Source organism: Sprattus sprattus (genome assembly GCF_963457725.1).
Source record: "Sprattus sprattus genome assembly, chromosome: 20".
In the NCBI taxonomy this organism is placed as follows: domain Eukaryota; kingdom Metazoa; phylum Chordata; class Actinopteri; order Clupeiformes; family Clupeidae; genus Sprattus; species Sprattus sprattus.
Genome location: NC_137918.1, coordinates 24,552,087 through 24,572,021, shown reverse-complemented (window position 1 = coordinate 24,572,021; position 19,935 = coordinate 24,552,087). Strand labels below are relative to the sequence as shown.

At 41.9% G+C, this 19,935-nt stretch overlaps 1 protein-coding gene across 1 annotated transcript; it reads right to left on the bottom strand.

Annotated features, from left to right (window-relative positions):
* Positions 1 to 15,628: 15,628 nt before the first annotated feature.
* On the bottom strand, positions 15,629 to 16,693 carry LOC308381678 (4-galactosyl-N-acetylglucosaminide 3-alpha-L-fucosyltransferase 9-like; the record flags this gene model as incomplete). The annotated part of the gene is made up of 1 exon (XM_080859265.1): positions 15,629 to 16,693. One exon carries the CDS (start codon positions 16,691 to 16,693, stop codon positions 15,629 to 15,631), a length of 1,065 nt encoding a protein of 354 aa, XP_080715391.1.
* Between the last annotated feature and the right edge of the window lie 3,242 nt (positions 16,694 to 19,935).

The following is a 19,935-nucleotide window of genomic DNA, read 5'->3' as shown; positions in this document are numbered from 1 at the left end:
ATTGACAGGAGTTTTAAACAAGACAACTCGATAGCGACGATGGCTGACGAATCTGAAGTGGATCTGTGCCAGGGATGTGTAGATTGACAGGAGGTTATGGGAATTCAATCATGTTTAATTAGGGATGAGAATTGATAAGATTTGAACGATTCCGATGCCTTTTCGATTCCTGCTTATCGATTCTTGATGGGAAAGGGGTGAAATAAAGAGCATTCATTCATTTTCTTTTATTTAATTTTCTATAATGCTGCACACACCATGTATAGTATGTATACATACAAACTTACATTTTTAAGTAAGCAGAAGATCGACTTGATCGACTACACACAATAAAGGCAAATTGCTTCGCACAGTGAGTGGTTGTGATCACTTTTGAGGAGTTTACCTTGGATAATAAGAGATGAAGCGCTGACGTTAGCTGAGCTGCTGCATGGATGGAACACATGACATATGCTTATTCATATTTGTTGTATTTTCTCCCTTCAACGAAAAAGACTTTTTACACACGTTACAAGTGGCGTAGTTGTCATTTTGTTGTGTGAAATACAGCCAAACTTTAGAACGATTCTGCCTAGTTGCCATGTTTGCTGCAGTCTGAAGAAACTATAAAAGGTTGTGCATGCGCAACGGCACAGAGGACCATTAGCAGAACCGTTAAAGAATTTGGCTGACGATTCCAAACGTTCTCGATTCCCATCCCTATGTTTAGTTGTGGATTGTACATGATTGTGTTTGTTTTGTTCATAACGGCATACTGAGATCTTGTGTTCAGACCGTTCATCTTCAGTGTTGTTCTCCCTTTCTAAATCTACTACAATTTCATCACAATTCTCAACCAGTCCAACCATACTAGCCTAAGACTGCTATAGCACATGCTTGGAATAATTGTAATGGTACATTTGCATCACAATAATGGAATGGCTCACTTAGTAATAGATATCAGAGATTGGATCTTACCATCAAGTTCTAATCAGCAGTCCAATCACTATCAGCTATAAGGATAGCTTGCCTGAGTCAGGAGATCTCTTGAGCTGCAGCTATATAAAATAAATATGCGTAAACAGTTTCTAATGCATTGTGGTGTTGTGAAAGTCTTGGGATGAGGGCCAAAAAACACCCATTGTAAAGTAATTAGTATTAATTGATGAGATTCGATGTTTCAATGTAATGCAGCCCTACCCTGCTCTTCTTTGGGTAGATCTTTTATAAATGTTGCCCAGGGTTTAAATTTGGAGAGATAGGGTCAGCTGTTAATAAATCTCCCGTTTGTAACAATTGTCTGTGATAAAAAAAAAAAAAAAGTTTAAATGTGAAGACGCTCTCAATCAATGTGACCGTTACTGAAAAGACTTCCTGGAACCTGGGTTTTTTCAGTTAATTTCTTGGACTATGGTGAATCTGCTGAGCCAAATCAAACTCCACCTGCTAGCTAAGCGGGTGGAGTCTATAAATAGTTTGTTCACCTGGCAGTTTTGTTGCTTTTGCTGCTTAGTTGGGGATTGAGTATTCTCACTTGATTGTTGCTTGTTTGTTGCTTTGCTGTTTACTCATGGATTGTGTATTTGCACATAATTGTGGGTTGTTTGTTGTTTAATTGACCACTCCGTTATTTCATTGTAATTGTATTGCTTCTTTGTTTATGTCTCTGATGCAGCACACGGAAAACAATTATCAACAACAAAAAGGAAAATAAACTACTGGTGTTGTATCAAACCTGTATCTAATGCAATTTGTGGCAAATAAAACAACGTACCAAACAACCTGAGCTGCCAACTCTCCCGTTTTTCCAGGGTTTCTCCCGTTTTCTGATCCATCTCCCGCCGCCCTCCCGTTTTGTCATTTCTCCCGTATTTGACGAGGTACAAATGTATTTTATTAATAATCAAATCAAAATGTCTGTCAATGTTCTAAAGTTGCCAGATGAAACGCAATCATGAGAGACAACGCAAGTGTCAACCAATAAAATGGCCTTTAATGCAAAGCTGACAACACAGACTCTAGCCAATCAAATCACGCATATGGTCACGTCTCAAAACCGCGAAGCTCCAAAAAAAAAAAGAGGGCAGACTAAACTCTGTAGATGGTCGTATATTTGTACCTAAAGTAGTTTGTTTGACTTTTTTTGCTTATATTTTTAGAAAGTTACCGAGAAATAGACACTGTACAATGTAAAAACCCAATTATTGTAACTGAAAAATACGTCTGAGAGGATCAACGTGCTCAACATGCTCAACAATCAAAATTGTGACTTCCGGCTCCGACGCAAGTGGCAGCCTTTTCACGTAGCTCCGTTGTTTTCGTGTCTTTTTAGCGTTTTTAAGTGTTTTTTTCCTTGTTTACACTTTGCTTTCTGAAGTACTGTATAGTTACATTTATATCCTATGGATACTACTACGAATCGACTGCATCAGGGCAGTCAGAACATTGTTTACGCGAGGGATCAGCTGATCGCACTACGGTCAAGAAATCATGCCGGCATTGTTTACCCCATACCGGAGGAGCTGGTGAGATGCTACCGTGGGACCAGAGCTGGTGCGTTGGTGAAGGCTAAGCGCCTGCAGAAGCGGTGGAGGTTCAAACCGGCTATTCCTTCGTGTGTGATGGGGAATGTTAACTCGCTGGCCAACAAGGTAGACGAGCTGGCAGCCTTGGTGGTGAACGTGAAGTTGTACAGGGAGTGCAGCTTACTGTGCCTCACGGAAACCTGGCTGAACGGCAACATCCCAGACCACAACGTGGAGCTACCCGGCTTTACTACGGTGAGAGCGGACAGAGACCTTAAGCTGAGTGGCAAACGGAAAGGTGGGGGGCTTGCACTTTATGTTAACATTAGGTGGTGCAACCCAGGGCATGTGACTGTAAAGGAAACCATCTGTTGCCCGGACATCAAAGTGTTAGCCGTAAGCCTCCGTCCGTATTACATGCCCAGGGAATTCTCACACGCCATTGTTGGGTGTGTTTACATCCCTCCACGAGCTACGGTCGAAATCGCGTGTGACACACTCTACTCCGTTATCGCTGGGCTGCAAACAAAACACCCCGAGGCTTTCATTGCAATCTTGGGGGATTTCAATCACGTAACTTTGGACTCAACTCTGCCTGCTTTTCATCAGTTTGTGACTTGCCCTACAAGGCAGAACAGGACAATTGATCTGATGTATGCTAATGTGCGGGACGCATACAAAGCCACACCGCTACCCCCCGTGGGGAAATCAGATCACAACCTGGTTTTCTTACAACCCAAATACACACCAAAAGTGCGCAGACAAGCAACCACCACGCGCTCCTTCAGGAAGTGGTCTCCTGAGGCAGAGGATGCCCTCAGGCAGGCTCGCGCACCCGTGGGGGATGTGGGTGTTTTAACACCCACACTTTTCCCGGTGAGAGGGTTCAACACCCACACTTTTTCTGCAGTTTTTCCACAGTTTTGCACAAACGCAGGGCACCCATTTTGGTCTTTAATCACGCACTCCCGCCACACATCGTATTTCTCACGCTGAAAAAAAACTCTAGGCTATATAATGTGCCGCAGCGCGCAAACATGACCTGGCCGCGCTGCCCTCACCATGGAGGAATCAAGCACGTCTCCCCGAATCCCCTGGAGTCTGACGTGAGGTGCCACTTATCAGCCAATCCGAAAAAAGAACTGGGCTACACAACAGCCAATCAGAAAAAGCATATATTTTGTATCTGCGTAAGATTTAATCCAGCAACCAATGAAAATAAAGCATACTGGCATTGCGCGCGACTGATCTTCTGAAAATTTCGTTCACCTGAGGAAACCATTAGAGCTCTGAGCATCAGTCTTTTACAAGGAGTAAGTCGTCACCTGTTTTAATGTTACGAGAAATTCACAATGGTTTGATACAAGCAATGACAACTTGACTGCAGTTAGAGAATTTTCCAAGATAATTAGCATCAGTTTTTAATGAGCCAACACAGTTTTAGGCGACAGCCTGCCTTTTCAGTAGCCTATAGCTTTGACTCCGAACTTCGTTAATAGGCTATAATAAATTTGATTAGGCCTATTAAAAATATATATAGCCTATAATTCGAACGAATATTAGGCAGACCTTAATATTCAATGATTATCATTTTTTGTAAATGTGTTTGCTTGAACATTACATTCAGATTCCGAGGCTTCTTCACGCCTGGTGAAGTTGTGAATCGCGAACTCATTAGGCATACTAGCATGTTATAAATATCCTGGCCAAGGATGCATTAATCAATGCATCTGTCTTTCAATGATGTCAGTATCACTCATTTAAATGGGATGCTTTTTATATCTTGTATGTTATACATGTTGTACACCTCTGTCATTGTATCCATCGTTTCTATTGTTAATAAACAAATCACATCCATCCCCCTCACTTTTGAAAAGCTTGCTACGCCCCTGCCCTCAGGGACTGCTTTGATTCAACTGACTGGAGTGTGCTTCAGGACTCTTTTGGGGAGGACATTGAAGGGGCCACACACTGCACTACTGACTACCTGAACTTCTGTATGGACATTGTCGCTCCCACTAAAACAGTGCGCTGCTTCCCCAACAACAAGCCCTGGATTACCTCTAATGCAAAACACCTCCTCAACAGGAAAAAAAAGAGCTTTCAAAGAGGGAGACCAGGCAGAGCTGAAGCGCGTACAGGGTGAGCTGAAGATCACGCTGAAAGAGGCAAAGGGCTCATACAGGAGGAAGGTGGAGCAGAAGCTGCAGGAGAACAGCATGAGAGAGGTGTGGGATGGCATGAAAACTATCACAGGCTGCAAGAAGAGCAGCAGCACTGTTGAGGGGGATGCAGTAAGGGCAAACCAGTTTAACCAGTTCTACAACAGGTTTGACAACCCTGCTACTGGTGTTAATGCCTGTCTAACACCTATCCCTGCATCCCCCCCACCAACTGCTCTGCCACTCTTAACAGCAGCACCCCTCCCCCAGGTGACTACACAGAGCCCCCCCTCCCCCCTACCATCACGGCTAAACAAGTCACAGGTGAGCTGAGGAGACTGCGCCCCAGGAAGGCAGCTGGCCCGGATGGAGTCTGTCCTAGACTTCTTAAGGCATGCGCTGTGGAACTGGGTGAGCCTCTGCAGCATCTCTTCAACCTGAGCCTCCAACAGGGGGTCCCTGCTCTGTGGAAAACATCCTGCCTCATCCCTGTCCCAAAGAAGCCACACCCCAGGGAGCTGAATGACTACAGGCCAGTCGCCCTAACATCTCACATCTGCAAAACCATGGAACGACTGCTACTGCACATCATCAGACCCCAGGTACGCCATGCACTCGACCCGCTGCAGTTTGCCTACCAGGAGAAGGTGGGCGTGGAAGATGCCATCATCTACCTTATGCACAGAGCACACACTCATCTGGACAAGGGGAAGGGTGCTGTGAGAATCATGTTCTTTGATTTCTCCAGTGCCTTCAACACCATCCAGCCCCTCTGTCTGAGTGAGAAGCTCGTGCAGATGGGTGTGAACGCCCACCTTGTATCCTGGGTCACGGACTACCTGACGGAGAGGCCGCAGTTTGTCAGGCTGAAAGACTGCGTATCTGAGACTGTGTTGTGCAGCACCGGCACTCCACAGGGAACTGTACTCTCACCAGTGCTGTTCACCCTGTACACATCAGACTTCACTTACAACACAGAGTCGTGCCACATCCAGAAGTTCTCTGATGACTCTGCTGTTGTAGGATGTATCAGGGATGGACAGGAGGGTGAGTACAGGAGCCTGGTGGACAACTTTGTGCAGTGGTGTAGGAATAACCACCTGCAGCTGAACACCTCCAAGACCAAGGAGATGGTGGTAGACTTTAGGAGGTCTCAGCCTCCTCTGCTACCAATCTCCATAGAGGGTGTCAGTGTGGAGGTGGTCAGCACCTACAAGTACTTAGTTGTTCACCTGGACAATAAACTGGACTGGTCAGCTAACATAGATACCATCTACAAGAAGGGCCAAAGCCGACTCTACTTCTTGAGGAGGCTGAGGTCCTTCAATGTCTGCAAAAAACTCCTGCGTATGTTTTATCAGTCTGTTGTTGCCAGCGTCCTTTTCTATGCTGTGGTGTGCTGGGGAGGCAGCACAAAGAAGAGGGATGCTGGGCGACTTGACAGGCTGGTGAGAAAGGCAGGAGCTGTTGTTGGCACCGATCTGGACTGCATAACAACAGTGGCGGAGAGTAGGACCCTGAGCAGGCTGCTAACAATCATGGACAATGACCACCAACCACTATACAACACTTTTAATGGTCAGAGGAGCATCTTCAGTGGCAGACTCCTGTCACTGTCATGCTCATCAGACAGGCTGAGGAAGTCCTTTGTCCCCAGGAACATTCAGCTCTACAACACTACACAGAAGGGGAGGGGGAGGGAGATGGACTTCTCTGCATGAGTCTACCTCAGTCTGCCCTCCTCTTCTCCTCACACTTTATTCCATCCCACTGCCCATCCTTTTTCCTTCCTTTTTCTACTTTTTTTACTGGCTACACTAGCCCCTTGGACTGCCTTTCCTTTATTTAAGTATTTATATCACTGTACACTATCCCCACACACACAAGCACAGGACTCTTTGCACTATCCACACGTGCACAGGAACACTTTTGCACTACTTTCCACTACTTACAGCCCTGTCACATGTTAAGCACATTGTTATATGTATATGTTATATGTAAACACCCCACCCCCATGTGTACATGTTCTTCCTCTGTGTATTGTTTTTGTATTTATTGTGATTTTTGTATTTATTGTTATTCATGTTTGTTTGTAAGTGTAAGCTACTGGATGACCTTAATTTCCCTCGGGATCAATAAAGTATCCATCTATCTATCTATCTATCTATCTATCTATCTACAATCATTCACTTTGAATCAACCTTGATGGATCAATGCATTCCTACGCATATAGTGTGTACACAATAAATACACTATACCATTTTCAACTAATTTGTCAATCTGGCAAACATTCTATTGCGCAGTTGACCTTTATGCGCAGGCTATTGCTTTTAAGTCACTTAACTGAGCAAAGATTTTTATAAGAATTAAGTACATTCAGTATTTTTTAAGTTACCCTAATAAGATGTTAAAGGCACCCAGTGCAACTTTCGAGGCTTAAAAATAAACATTCAATTTCTAGTCTTTTTTACACGTAGTAAGTTTCAATAACTCCATACCATTACATACCGACATTCAAGCAGCAAAGATGAGACGTCGTTGTGTGGTGAGAACTGATAGAAAATCGATAACAACAACAATCGCCGCCATTTTCTTTATTTTTTGTAACCTACAATAAATAAAGCAGGCTTCCAGTCAATGGAAAAATGGCTTCTCCCCACCGGCGATTGTTGTTGTTTACGATTTTCTATCCGTTCTCACCACACAACGACGTCTCATCTTTGCTCCTTGAATGTCGATATGTAATGGTATGGAGTTATTGAAACTTACTACGTGTAAAAAAGACTAGAAATTGAATGTTTATTTTTCATTGAATGTTTACATAAAGTTGCACTGGGTGCCTTTAACAAATGTGTTCATACTGAGTAGTGACAAGGCTAGGGTGCTTGTTTCCTCATTTGAGACTTGATATGGATAAGCTGAGAGAGGAACTGACTGATAACTAGGTTGCAAACAGCAAGGAGTTACCTCAGGAACAGAGAGTGGGTAGACTCTGGGGCCTTGTAGGGAAAGGTGAGCGCTTTAGTCAGCTGGCTAGACTGATGAAGGCATTGCTTTGCATTCCACATAGTAATGCCTCCTCAGAGGGGAGTTACATACAACAGGTCATGGCGGTAAGAATGACGTCCGTCAACATATCAGGCATTAGGCTACTTTGCATTCCACATGGCAATGCCTCGAGGAGTTTCACTAAGGTTGAACTTTAAAGTACAGTTTTCCCATAGTTGGTGATGTCCTGCAGGCCTCTCCACACTGACGCAGGGTCGTTAGCTGAAAACCTGTTTTTCAGTTTTTCAGAGTAGCTTCTCTTTGCCACTCTGATCTCCTTAGTCAGTGTGTATCTGGCCTGGTTGTATAGGATCCTGTCCCCACTCTTGAAGGCCTCCTCTTTGGCTTGACGAAACTGCTTGAGCTTTGCTGTGAACCATGGTTTAGTGTTATTAAAGATGCAAACACCAGATAAAAGGAAAAAAAGATAATGACTGTATGCACACCTCCCCCTGGTGGTAGCTACCAGGTAAGGTTAATGCTGTGCCGAATAGGAGTCCCTCCTGGCAATGATCCTGGATCACACACCCAGCATCCTCAATTGATAATGTATCTCTTTTCTGACAACAATCTGGTATTACAGTTTTTTACAATTGCTAAAACACTAAAACCCATTGGCTGAACAAAGTTCTCAGTTGCCTGAACTCATGAAGCTAATTGTGCAGTCAAACAATATTTTAACGAACTTAATAAGCACATCGCTGTTGAGGGGTTTGGCAATCATTTTCACCGTAGGATTAGTAGAGAGCAGTATACACAGACCATCGAAAGCTGTAAATTCTACCTTTCATTTGAGAATACCCATGAACGTTCTGACCACACAACAATTGACTACATAACTGCGAAAACATTCGATCCACTCCGTTTGGGAGCGGTAGCCTACCTGTGGTTTTAGGGCCACCTAGACATTCATATGAGAAGTTCATAATCATACCCAAAGATAGCTTCATTCACGTGGATGACTTCAATAGCCCAAAAGAGCTGGCGGACTATTTGCACATGCTGGATCAGAATGAAGATAAGTACCAACAGTTCTTCAGTTGGAAAAGACACTTCAGAGTGATCATGGTCAACTGGCCAGTGGAGCACGCATGCCGGGCATGTCAGTATCCGAAACAAGAAAAGCTTTCAAGTTTTCACTAATCTCAACAAATGGTACTGGGGATAAGGACTTTTTATTATTATATTATTACTGCTGAAGAAATCCTGTTACAGTTTATGACGGGGTGAGTGACCCGCCAATGCAGCCTGTATATTGCCGACTTTAGTGGACTGGGTGCAGGTGTTTTGTGAGTGTTGCATGTTCGTTGTTCGTGTACATTTACATTTAGGAAATACATTTATATCAATAGTTTTCCTTTAACTGCTGAACTGGAGTATTTTTTTTTATTTTAATTTTAGTTTTCCCTACCCCTTTCTCTCCCCTCCTACTGGCCTGAGCTACCTATGACAAAGAATACCACCAAGTTTTATCTTAATCTTATTTTATCTTATATGGGACTAGTGAAAACGGGATTTGTGTTGGGGAGTTGCCATGGTAATGGGTTGACTGGTGTGTGGTTCCTGTGTCAAGATAAGTGTGGTTGTTCTAAGCAGAAGTTGTAATACGCTTTATTAAACGGAGAGCTACTGTCTCATCCAAAGATATACCTTCTCAGTGTGAGTTCTTAAGAGAGCACTAACTCGGACGCTACACTAATGTCGTCTTGCGTCTGTTTGTTTGTTAAGTGAATGTGAGCAGCATCTATGCATATAAACAATGAGCAACTTCCTGTTACGATTTTTCAAAATAAAAAATGCTTATTAGCCCCATGTTTCTTAAATTGTGAGAAATATTAATTTCATAGTGACATCAAATGGGTTAAAACCGATTCAGTTATTATGTTACAAAAGTATGAATTTCTCGTTTAGGGAACACTGGATAAACAGGCAATATCGCGATTGTTGTATTCAGAAACAGTTACAATCTGCTGATAAAAGGATTATGCCTTCATTAAAGTTGGTTCGACACTGTAAAAAAGTGTAAAATATGTTAATTATTCTGGTCATTCACTGTGAAAGAACACTTGACACACAGATCACACAGGTGAAAAAGCATTATCTTAAATGTCATAGTATTGCCATGGGACACGTATCAAACTTTTCTGATGAAACTAAGGATTGTGTCTCAATAAAAGGGGGGTAGAATATGTTCAGGACATTCCAAACATTAAATAAAATATGTGAAGTAGTTCTGATTTACCCCACTGAGTGCTCAACAATACTTTATACATAGGCGATCAGACAGGCGAAAATGCATTATCTTCAATGGCAGGGCCATATGACACATATCACACTTTGCTGATGGATTGTGTCTCAATAAAAGGGGGGTGAAATATGTTCAGGACATTCCAAACAGTACAGTTTTGTAACGATTGGATAAACACTCAAATCAAAAGTATTACACAGACAGTTATCAAAACCGTCACTCAAGGAGCAAAACAATGGCTCAGATTTGCACCACTATAAGCACATGTCTACATCACACTTTTTGCAAAACAATACACACAAGTGATTTGCAAAACACTAAACACACTTGTGTACATTAGACACAGAAGTATATAAAATCAAATGTCACTTCCTTGTGTAGCGCCCCTGGTTCAAGAAGTTATGATATTGGTTAGGGCTATGTCTAGGCTCGGCATTGGATGGGGGACAAAACTGACATCAAGACAAGTCTATCAATTTATAATAAATACAATAGTTTTAATAAATATAATGATATAATAATAACAATAATAATAATAACAATAAGACAATAGAAGAAAAAGAAAAGAGAGCCCTATTAATTATCAAATAAAATACAATTAAACAGACAAAAACAAATAGTGTGTGTAATGGCGTATGGTGAAATCAGTGAACGTGAAGCTTAGCTGGTTCCAGTCCGGAAAAGTAGTTCACTGCAATCTTGGGTAGCTCGCCATCCAACGTTCGAAGTATACAAAAAACTAAAAAAATCTGCGTACAGCAGGTCAACAGAACGATCAACAATCAACAAATTTAAAATCTAATTTTCAAATATCCAAAGGGTTCCAATCTCACACACACGTATGAGCCTCGGCAGGGGCAGAGATCCCATTTCAGTGCAGGGGGGGACCATACCTGCCAACATTTGAGTAGCAAAATCCGGGAGATTTCAGCAGCGGCGGTGTGTGGCAAATTTTGAGAGATGGATGGCAGGCAGGGAAATGTTGGTTTGAAGGGATGTTGTGCATAGAAGTATTTATAGACGTATTTATTATGTATTATGTGGTCTTCAGTATATCAATAAATACACAACAACTGTATTTATCAACAACATAATGTATTTTATAATTATTATGTATGTATTCTCAATGAATGTATTCACAATCACTTATGTATTTTAACAACTAGCTATTCTGTGATACAGAATTGAGGAGAAACTATTAGATTGGAAACAAATGTCAGATTCTGCCACCTATACAATCTCATAGAAGTCCTATATGGATCTATACAGAATAGCAGTTGGTAACTACTGTTTTGTAGTATTGTATATGTGTGTGGCTGACATGGCTGCCCTACGTGTTTTCTTAGATGGGCTGTACTTTAAACTTTAACCTTAGTGAAACTCCCCAAGGCATTGCCATGTGGAATGCCTGATAGTAGCCTAATGCCTGATATGTTGACGGACGTCATTCTTACCGCCATGCCCTATTGAGATCAATACGACAAGCTTTGCAAAACTATTGCAATAACGTTTTTTTTTATTCATGACTTTTTTTATTACAACAAAATCATTCATATGAACATCACAGAAACAGTTGATGTAAGCCTTGCACTCAGGATATGCATTCTAATTTAAAACAATGGCCAGTAGTAGTGTGTGTGTGTGTGTGTGTGTGTGTGTGTGTGTGTGTGTGTGTGTGTGTGTGTGTGTGTGCTTGAGTCAGTGTATATTTGCCTGTGTGACTAAGAGGGGGGGGGGGGGGGGCACAAAGAGTCAATGATACAGATTTGAGGATAAACTATGAGATTGGAAACAAATCTCAGATTTTGCCACCTATACAATCTCATAGAATACCTATATGGATCTATACAGAATAGCAGTCAAAAGTTAATTACTGTTTTGTAGTATTGTATATGTGTGTGGCTGACATGGCTGCCCTACGTGTTTTTTTAGATGGGCTGTACTTAAATACCCGGACTCTATTTTAATTATCCTTGGAGATTTCAACCAAGCTAATCTCAGCCGCGAACTGCCAAAATACAGGCAGCACATTAAGTGTCCCACCAGGGACAAAAACACACTGGACCATTGCTACAACACTTGCATACCGCTCTGTTTCCCGTGCAGCTTTGGGACTTTCTGATCACTGCCTGGTTCATCTCCTCCCAAGCTACAGGCAGAAACTAAAATCTGCAAAGCCTGTGGTTAAAACTGTGAGGAAATGGACCAACAGGTCAAAACTGGAATAACAGGCCTGCTTTGACTGCACTGACTGGGGTGTTTTTGAGGCTGCATCCACATCTCTGGACGAACTCACAGACACTGTGACGTCATATATCAGTTTTTGCGAAGGCATGTGTGTACCCACCAAAACGTACCGCATCTTTAATAACACTAAACCATGGTTCACAGCAAAGCTCAAGCAGCTTCGTCAAGCCAAAGAGGAGGCCTTCAAGAGTGGGGACAGGATCCTATACAACCAGGCCAGATACACACTGACTAAGGAGATCAGAGTGGCAAAGAGAAGCTACTCTGAAAAACAGGTTTTCAGCTAACGACCCTGCGTCAGTGTGGAGAGGCCTGCAGGACATCACCAACTATGGGAAAACTGTACTTTAAAGTTCAACCTTAGTGAAACTCCTCGAGGCTGTGCCATGTGGAATGCAAAGTAGCCTAATGCCTGATATGTTGACGGGCGTCATTCTTACCGCCATGACCTGTTGTATGTAACTCCCCTCTGAGGAGGCATTACTATGTGGAATGCAAAGCAATGCCTTCATCAGTCTAGCCAGCTGACTAAAGCGCTCACCTTTCCCTACAAGGCCCCAGAGTCTACCCACTCTCTGTGCCTGAGGTAACTCCTTGCTGTTTGCAACCTAGTTATCAGTCAGTTCCTCTCTCAGCTTATCCATATCAAGTCTCAAATGAGGAAACAAGCACTCTAGCCTTGTCACTACTCAGTATGAACAAATTTGTTAACATCTTATTAGGGTAACTTAAAAAATACTGAATGTACTTAATTCTTATAAAAATCTTTGCTCAATTAAGTGACTTAAAAGCAATAGCCTGCGCAGAAAGATCAACTGCGCAATAGAATGTTTGCCAGATTGACAAATTAGTTGAAAATGGTATAGTGTATTTATTGTGTACACACTATATGCGTAGGAATGCATTGATCCATCAAGGTTGATTCAAAGTAAATGATAGGTTGCTCAGACACGTTGAGCATGTTGATCCTCTCAGACGTATTTTTCAGTTACAATAATTTGATTTTTACATTGTAGTGTCTATTTCTCGGTAACTTTCTAAAAATATAAGCAACAAAAGTCAAACAAACTACTTTAGGTACAAATATACGACCATCTACAGAGTTTGGTCCGCCATTTTTTTTTTTGGAGCTTCGCGGTTTTGAGACGTGACCATATGCGTGATTTGATTGGCTAGAGACAGTCTGTGTCGTCAGCTTTGCATTAAAGGCCATTTTATTGGCTGACACTTGCGTTGTCTCTCATGATTGCGTTTCATCTGGCAACTTTAGAACATTGACAGACATTTTTATTTGATTATTAATAAAATACATTTGTACCTCGTCAAATACGGGAGAAATGACAAAACGGGAGGGCAGCGGGAGATGGATCAGAAAACGGGAGAAACCCGGGAAAAACGGGAGAGTTGGCAGCTCAGGGGGGGACAATACATGGGAACATTTCAGAGAGTACTGCCGGGGGGCGGGATGGCTCATGTTACCATTGAAACAATAAACAAAGATAGCTTTGGCCCACACATGCATTGCGAGATCATGCGTCATCTAGCGGGGAAATGGGGGCATTACAGGAGAAAGGTAAAATTGAATTTAATAATAATAATATTTGGACATGTTCGGTGGGCCGGATTAAAAAGCCAAACGGGCCGTACTCTACCCATGTCTGGTGTAGCGTCCGAGTTAGTGCTCTCTTAAGAACTCACACTGAGAAGGTATATCTTTGGATGAGACAGTAGCTCTCCGTTTAATAAAGCGTATTACAACTTCTGCTTAGAACAACCACACTTATCTTGACACAGGAACCACACACCAGTCAACCAATTACCATGGCAACTCCCCAACACAAATCCCATTTCCACTACTAGTCCCATATAAGATAAAATAAGATTAAGATAAAACTTTATTGCCACACAACAATGTTAGTGGTATTCTTTGTCATAGGTAGCTCAGGCCAGTAGGAGGGGAGAGAAAGGGGTAGGGAAAACTAAATAAAAAAAAAATACTCCAGGTCAGCATTGAGAGTTCAGGAGTCTGACAGCAGAGGAGAATAAGCTGTTGTTGAAGCGTGTCGTTCCAGCTCGCATGGATCTGTAGCGTCTTCCAGAAGGTAGAAGTTCAAAAAAGTCATGGCTTGGATGGGAGGAGTCTGATAATGTTCTTTGCGCGATTTAAGCTACGCTCAGCATACAATGAGAGGACTGATGGAAGGTCACAACCAATAATGTTGGAGGCTTTGGTCACCACTCTCTCCAGTTTCATTTTTGTGCGACTGTCAGAATTTCCATACCAGACAGTTATTGATGCGGTGATGACACTTTCTATGATGGCTTTATAGAAGAGCACCAAAAGGTGTTTGTTGACATTTAACTTTTTCAATTGCCCATATGGAATGCTACATTAGCAACGGACGGCCAAGACAAGGAGATATTTCGATTGGTTTGATAAACTAAATAAACAGAACAATTATGAGACAAGACATTAAATTATGTGCTTATTTTTAAAGGAAAACTATCGATTTATTTGTAAACTGTAAATGTACACGAACAACGAACATGCAACACACACAAAACACCTGCACCCTGTGGGTGAGGGTTAATAGATAAAGCGGTATGTGTTGAGGGACTGTATTTGAATTGTTCGAATGTATAATCACACACAATCATGAGTGTCGGCCATAACACTACTTCACGGCCAGGATGTTCAGGGCAAGGGAGGTGCAGGTTGGATATGGATTACTCAGGAGGCAAGATCTGATACAACCAAGCTGTATTGAAGGTGCAGGAATATCAGCAGCATAAGAATCCTCTAACAGAGATCTTCCGTTTGTACAAACAACAGTGTGGAAATATATGAAAACATATAAGGTGTACTGAGCGTGTGGTTCTGAAACAGAGTAAAACATGGGGAAACCATAAGTACACTACGTAGCCCTCGCGCACATGTCAACGCTGACATTTTAACCTAACAGGCTAATTTAACAAGCTAACATAAACATCATTCATACATAAATGCTAGCATTCCTTTACTCATTTAACACTAACGATAAACAATGACTTCTCTAAACATATAACATTGCTTATGAAAGGAAATTAACATGACATTAGAACACTTACAACTTTCATAGACGCACACGTCGAACTTAATGTTTGTCGTTCACACATGAGGCACGCAGTTTTAGGCTACTATCTCAACGCGACACGGTAAATAAAACAATGTGGGAGCATGACGTCGGTGCTGCCCATGTCAAACTAAAAGTCCCCAATCGCGAAAAGGATAAACAATTTGTAATATGGAACATAAACCCAGGGCCTTTTTTACACACCCAGTCCACTAAAGTCGGCAATAGACAGGCTGCATGTCACTCACCCCGTCATAAACTGTAACAGGATTTCTTCAGCAGTAATAATATAATAATAATAAGTCCTTATCCCCAGTACCATTTGTTGAGATTAGTGAAAACTTGAAAGCTTTTCTTGTTTCGGATATACTGACATGCCCGGCATGCGTGCTCCACTGGCCAGTTGACCATGATCACTCTGAAGTGTTTTTTCCAACTGAAGAACTGTTGGTACTTATCTTCATTCTGATCCAGCATGTGCAAATAGTCCGCCAGCTCTTTTGGGCTATTGAAGTCATCCACGTGAATGAAGCTATCTTTGGGTATGAACTTCTCATATGAATGTCTAGGTGGCCCTAAAACCACAGGTACCGCTCCCAAACGGAGTGGATCGAATGTTTTCGCAGTTATGTAGTCAATTGTTGTGTGGTCAGAACGTTCATGGGTATTCTCAAATGAAAGGTAGAATTTACAGCTTTCGATGGTCTGTGTATACTGCTCTCTACTTATCCTACGGTGAAAATGATTGCCAAACCCCTCAACAGCGATGTGCTTATTAAGTTCGTTAAAATATTTCACTCGTGCAAGATTCCCATTCAAGTTGCTTACAATCCAGCAAACCTTTCTAGATTTATTTTTTAGTGGCTCCTCAGTTTCTTGGGGTTTTAGCTGCAGCTGCTCACGAATGACAATGTCAGCACCCTGCCGGTAGTTCATCGTGACGTTGAACAGGTTGTCCAGCCCTGGAAGTCTAAGTGAATTCTGAGGAGACTCAAAGAGCATCCATATCCATTTTTGGAAGAACGGACGTGGGAGCTTGGGTAGATTTGACAGATCCCTGGCAATATCTCTGTGATGGATGAGCACTCCGTCAGCGCTGGAGTACAGACGTCTGTCATCAGTGAGTTGGCAGTTTTTTATGTTAAATTTTGATTCGCAAGAGTTCAAGTCAAATTTACGGTTGAAAGGCCAAAACCAGATGAGGAGAATGGTATCTTTTTCATTACTACTGTTTTCCCTTGCAGAGTGGACAGCTGTTGATTTCTGAGGTAATTCTGAAGTCTTTGTCCATTCAATCTGGCTCATGTAGAATACAAGCAAAAACAACGAGAGAAGAAAAATGATGATCCATATTTTGGGGATATAAGTCATTGCCCGGATGAAAGAGGGGAAAACTAGGAAAGGAAAGCACATAGTTAAAGACTAACAGGCATTTGGCGGCAGAAATTACATCATTGAGTTAACTAAAATGTTAATTAGATTTGTCCTTAACTGAAATTAATATATATTATATTATTATTTTTCCATAATAAATCACATACTGAGGGTAATTCTTTAGAAACAAAGGATAACGTTAGACAAGAGGAAAGGAACAGTGCAGTCAACTTACCGAGCTAAAACTGACGCTGGGTGTTTCTGCTCATTCCGAAGGACCTCCTCAAACTAAAAGCTGTAGAGGAAAACAGCTCCTATCCTCTGTCTTTTCCTAAGGCAGGCTAACTTGTTAACAATGTGTTAGATGTATCCAGGTTGCTCTCTCAGCTTTCTTGACTGCGGAAGGTTTGACAGAAGCACTTGGTATGGTCCATCCCACTTGGGCGAGTGCCAGTGTTGTCTTTTGAGGCTGTCGATTAGAACCCAATCTCCTGGCCCAATCTTGGTTTTAGCCTACATGTTCCTGTGAAGCAGAGAGAGTTTTGAGAGCATTTTGCTTATTCACATTTTTGCCATTTATTCTGCAAACGTTTATTCAATCTCTTTATCTGTTTCAGCAAATGGTGCTGAGTGCTTAGGCAGTGTAGGTGCTTCCATACATCATGTCAAACAGTGATAACAACATGCATGCTTAATTTCACTCTTAGATTCTCTACTTGCTTTTAATAGGTCGGTTCATTCTTTTCTACCAGTCCTGCTGACTGGGGGTTGTATGAACAATGACTGTATATGGCTAGATGATATTTCTTTCTTTCGTCTGGATTTAACTCAATAAAATGATTCAAATTAATATGAAGTAAATATATGTCTATGACTTTCCCCACTTACTGAGGCATGTTTTCACTATGGCTCAATATTGCAGCATATCTTTTTTAGTATTGTGGGATATAATTCTTCAATTGTGTATGTGTCAGATGGTTGTTGCCAGTGGCGGTTTTAGGCACGGGCGAACCGGGCAGCCGCCCGGGGCGGCACTTTTTCATGAGACGTGGGGGGCGGCACAAGCACTTAAGAAAAGAAAAAAAATCTGAGGCGCAAAGCGGTTTTCTAATATCTATCATATCACTGTGTTTGGAATTGGCAAATTGGCGCCCCCTGCAGCTGCAGGCGCCCCTGCTGGCTAAGAAGGTGCCGTGGACAGATCCTGGGTGAGAAGGGAGAATGGGGGTAGGGGAGGGGGCGCGGGGGACAGTTCACCTCTTGGTCTCCAAAATGGAACGGACAAGGGGGGGAACGGGGGATCCACTGTATAGAGCAATAGCAGTCACACCTCGACTTTCTTCCAAATAACGCACAGTCATAACATTTTAATTACAGGCCTATAATTCCTGCACGTTTTCGTTTTTCTGAGTTGTGTGATACAAATATGTAATACAACGATTATGTGGTCATCAAGGGCAAGGTGAATTGGTGGAAGGAGACCGCTGACTGCATCAATTTATCCAACTAGTGAAGGTAGTAGTTAGCAGAGTACAGATAGATAGATAGATAGATAGATAGATAGATAGATAGATAGATAGATGGATAGATAGATACTTTATTTATCCAGAGGGAAATTTAATACATGTTTTACAGAGTAGTCTATTACAATATCTATTGAAGGATGCTCAAGTGGACAAGGTAAAAATGTGTTTTCAGTCAAGTCAACTTAACCTAAATTCCTATTAAGGCAACCAGCTAATGTTGAGCACCAACATAATTGTTTGCTAGCCAGCTGATTTGACCATAGGGTATGAACATGTTCATTCATCTGACACTAGGCTAGATCCTGTAATTTCAAGTTTTCATAAACCTTGTGTTTGCTTGATATATATAAATATTTTCAAATATTGAAACTTGTTCCTCTATCACATTTTATTAGTGTTGATGATTAGAACCTGGCCAATTAATATAAGGCTTAATATGCAAATTCATTAAATATCTTATACATAATATTCATCGCCCGTAATAATCATTGGTCTCAAGCAGGAAAATGGTCCCAACAAAATGGCCGCCACGATTTTTCGTGTGGCCACTGTTGGCCAAGAAGACGTGTTGCCGCTGGAAAACGTATTGAAACCGGAAGTGGGTGATTAACTCCGTTTAATTGCCTAATACCAGGACCTTTACTTTTTCGTTGAGAAGTTGTGTTGGTCGCCTGACCTTTAAACGATCGTGTTATTTATTTATTTATTATTTTTGTGAAGTTATATACGGCTCAATACTCAACTGACTTGTTAACCGAACTTTTACGAAGTCATACACAGTGCTCTCAAGTTTTGAAGACAGGCAAGAGTGACGTATCCCCCCGTCAAGCCCCCGACCCGCTCCCATTCCGCATTCCGCCCGCCACGCCCCCCCCCCCCCCCCCCCCCCAGTCGTAAGTCCCTTATATATTCATAGTCATAGAATTAGACATATTAATTGGGAAAAATTGTGCATTTAAATGTACCTTGACCTATTGTACACTCATCTCTGCAGTCAATGGCAAGTAAACGTTTTTGACTGTGTTGGTTGACTTCAGTGCCTGTTGTTTGGCCTGATGCCGCTTAGCATACTGCCTATGTACCTTGTCACATCCAGCACACCTTGATGGGCACAGGAGTTCTCTTGGCGGCAGATAGAACGCCAGTATGCTCATTTGTTTTTTTAACTGACATCTTTGAAAGACGGATGCAATGATTAATGATCCATGGCCAGGATATTCATAACATGCTAGTATGCCTAATGAGTTCGCTACTCGCAACTTCACCAGGCGAAGAAGCCTCGGAATCTGAATAGAATGTTCAAGCAAACACATTTACAAAAAAATGAATATTAAAGGCTGCCTAATATTCCTTCGAATTATAGGCTACATATATTTTTGATAGGCCTACTCGAATTTATTAGAGCCTATTAACGAAGTTCAGAGTCAAAGCTATAGTGAAAAGGCAGGCTGTAGCCTATAACTGTGTTGGCTATAAACACTAATTATCTGGGAAAGTTTCTGTAACTGCAGTCAAGTTGTCATTGCTTGTGTCAAACCATTGTGAATTTGTGAGACGACTTACTCAGTGGCGGTTCTACAAGGAATAACGCCCCAGGCAAGACCCCCTCCGAGCGCCCCGTACTTGCGTACTTGTATTATACAAATCACAGACAATAGCATACAAACGTCATAAACACAAACATAGGCAAAAAAGGCAGTCTAGTGTTAGGGT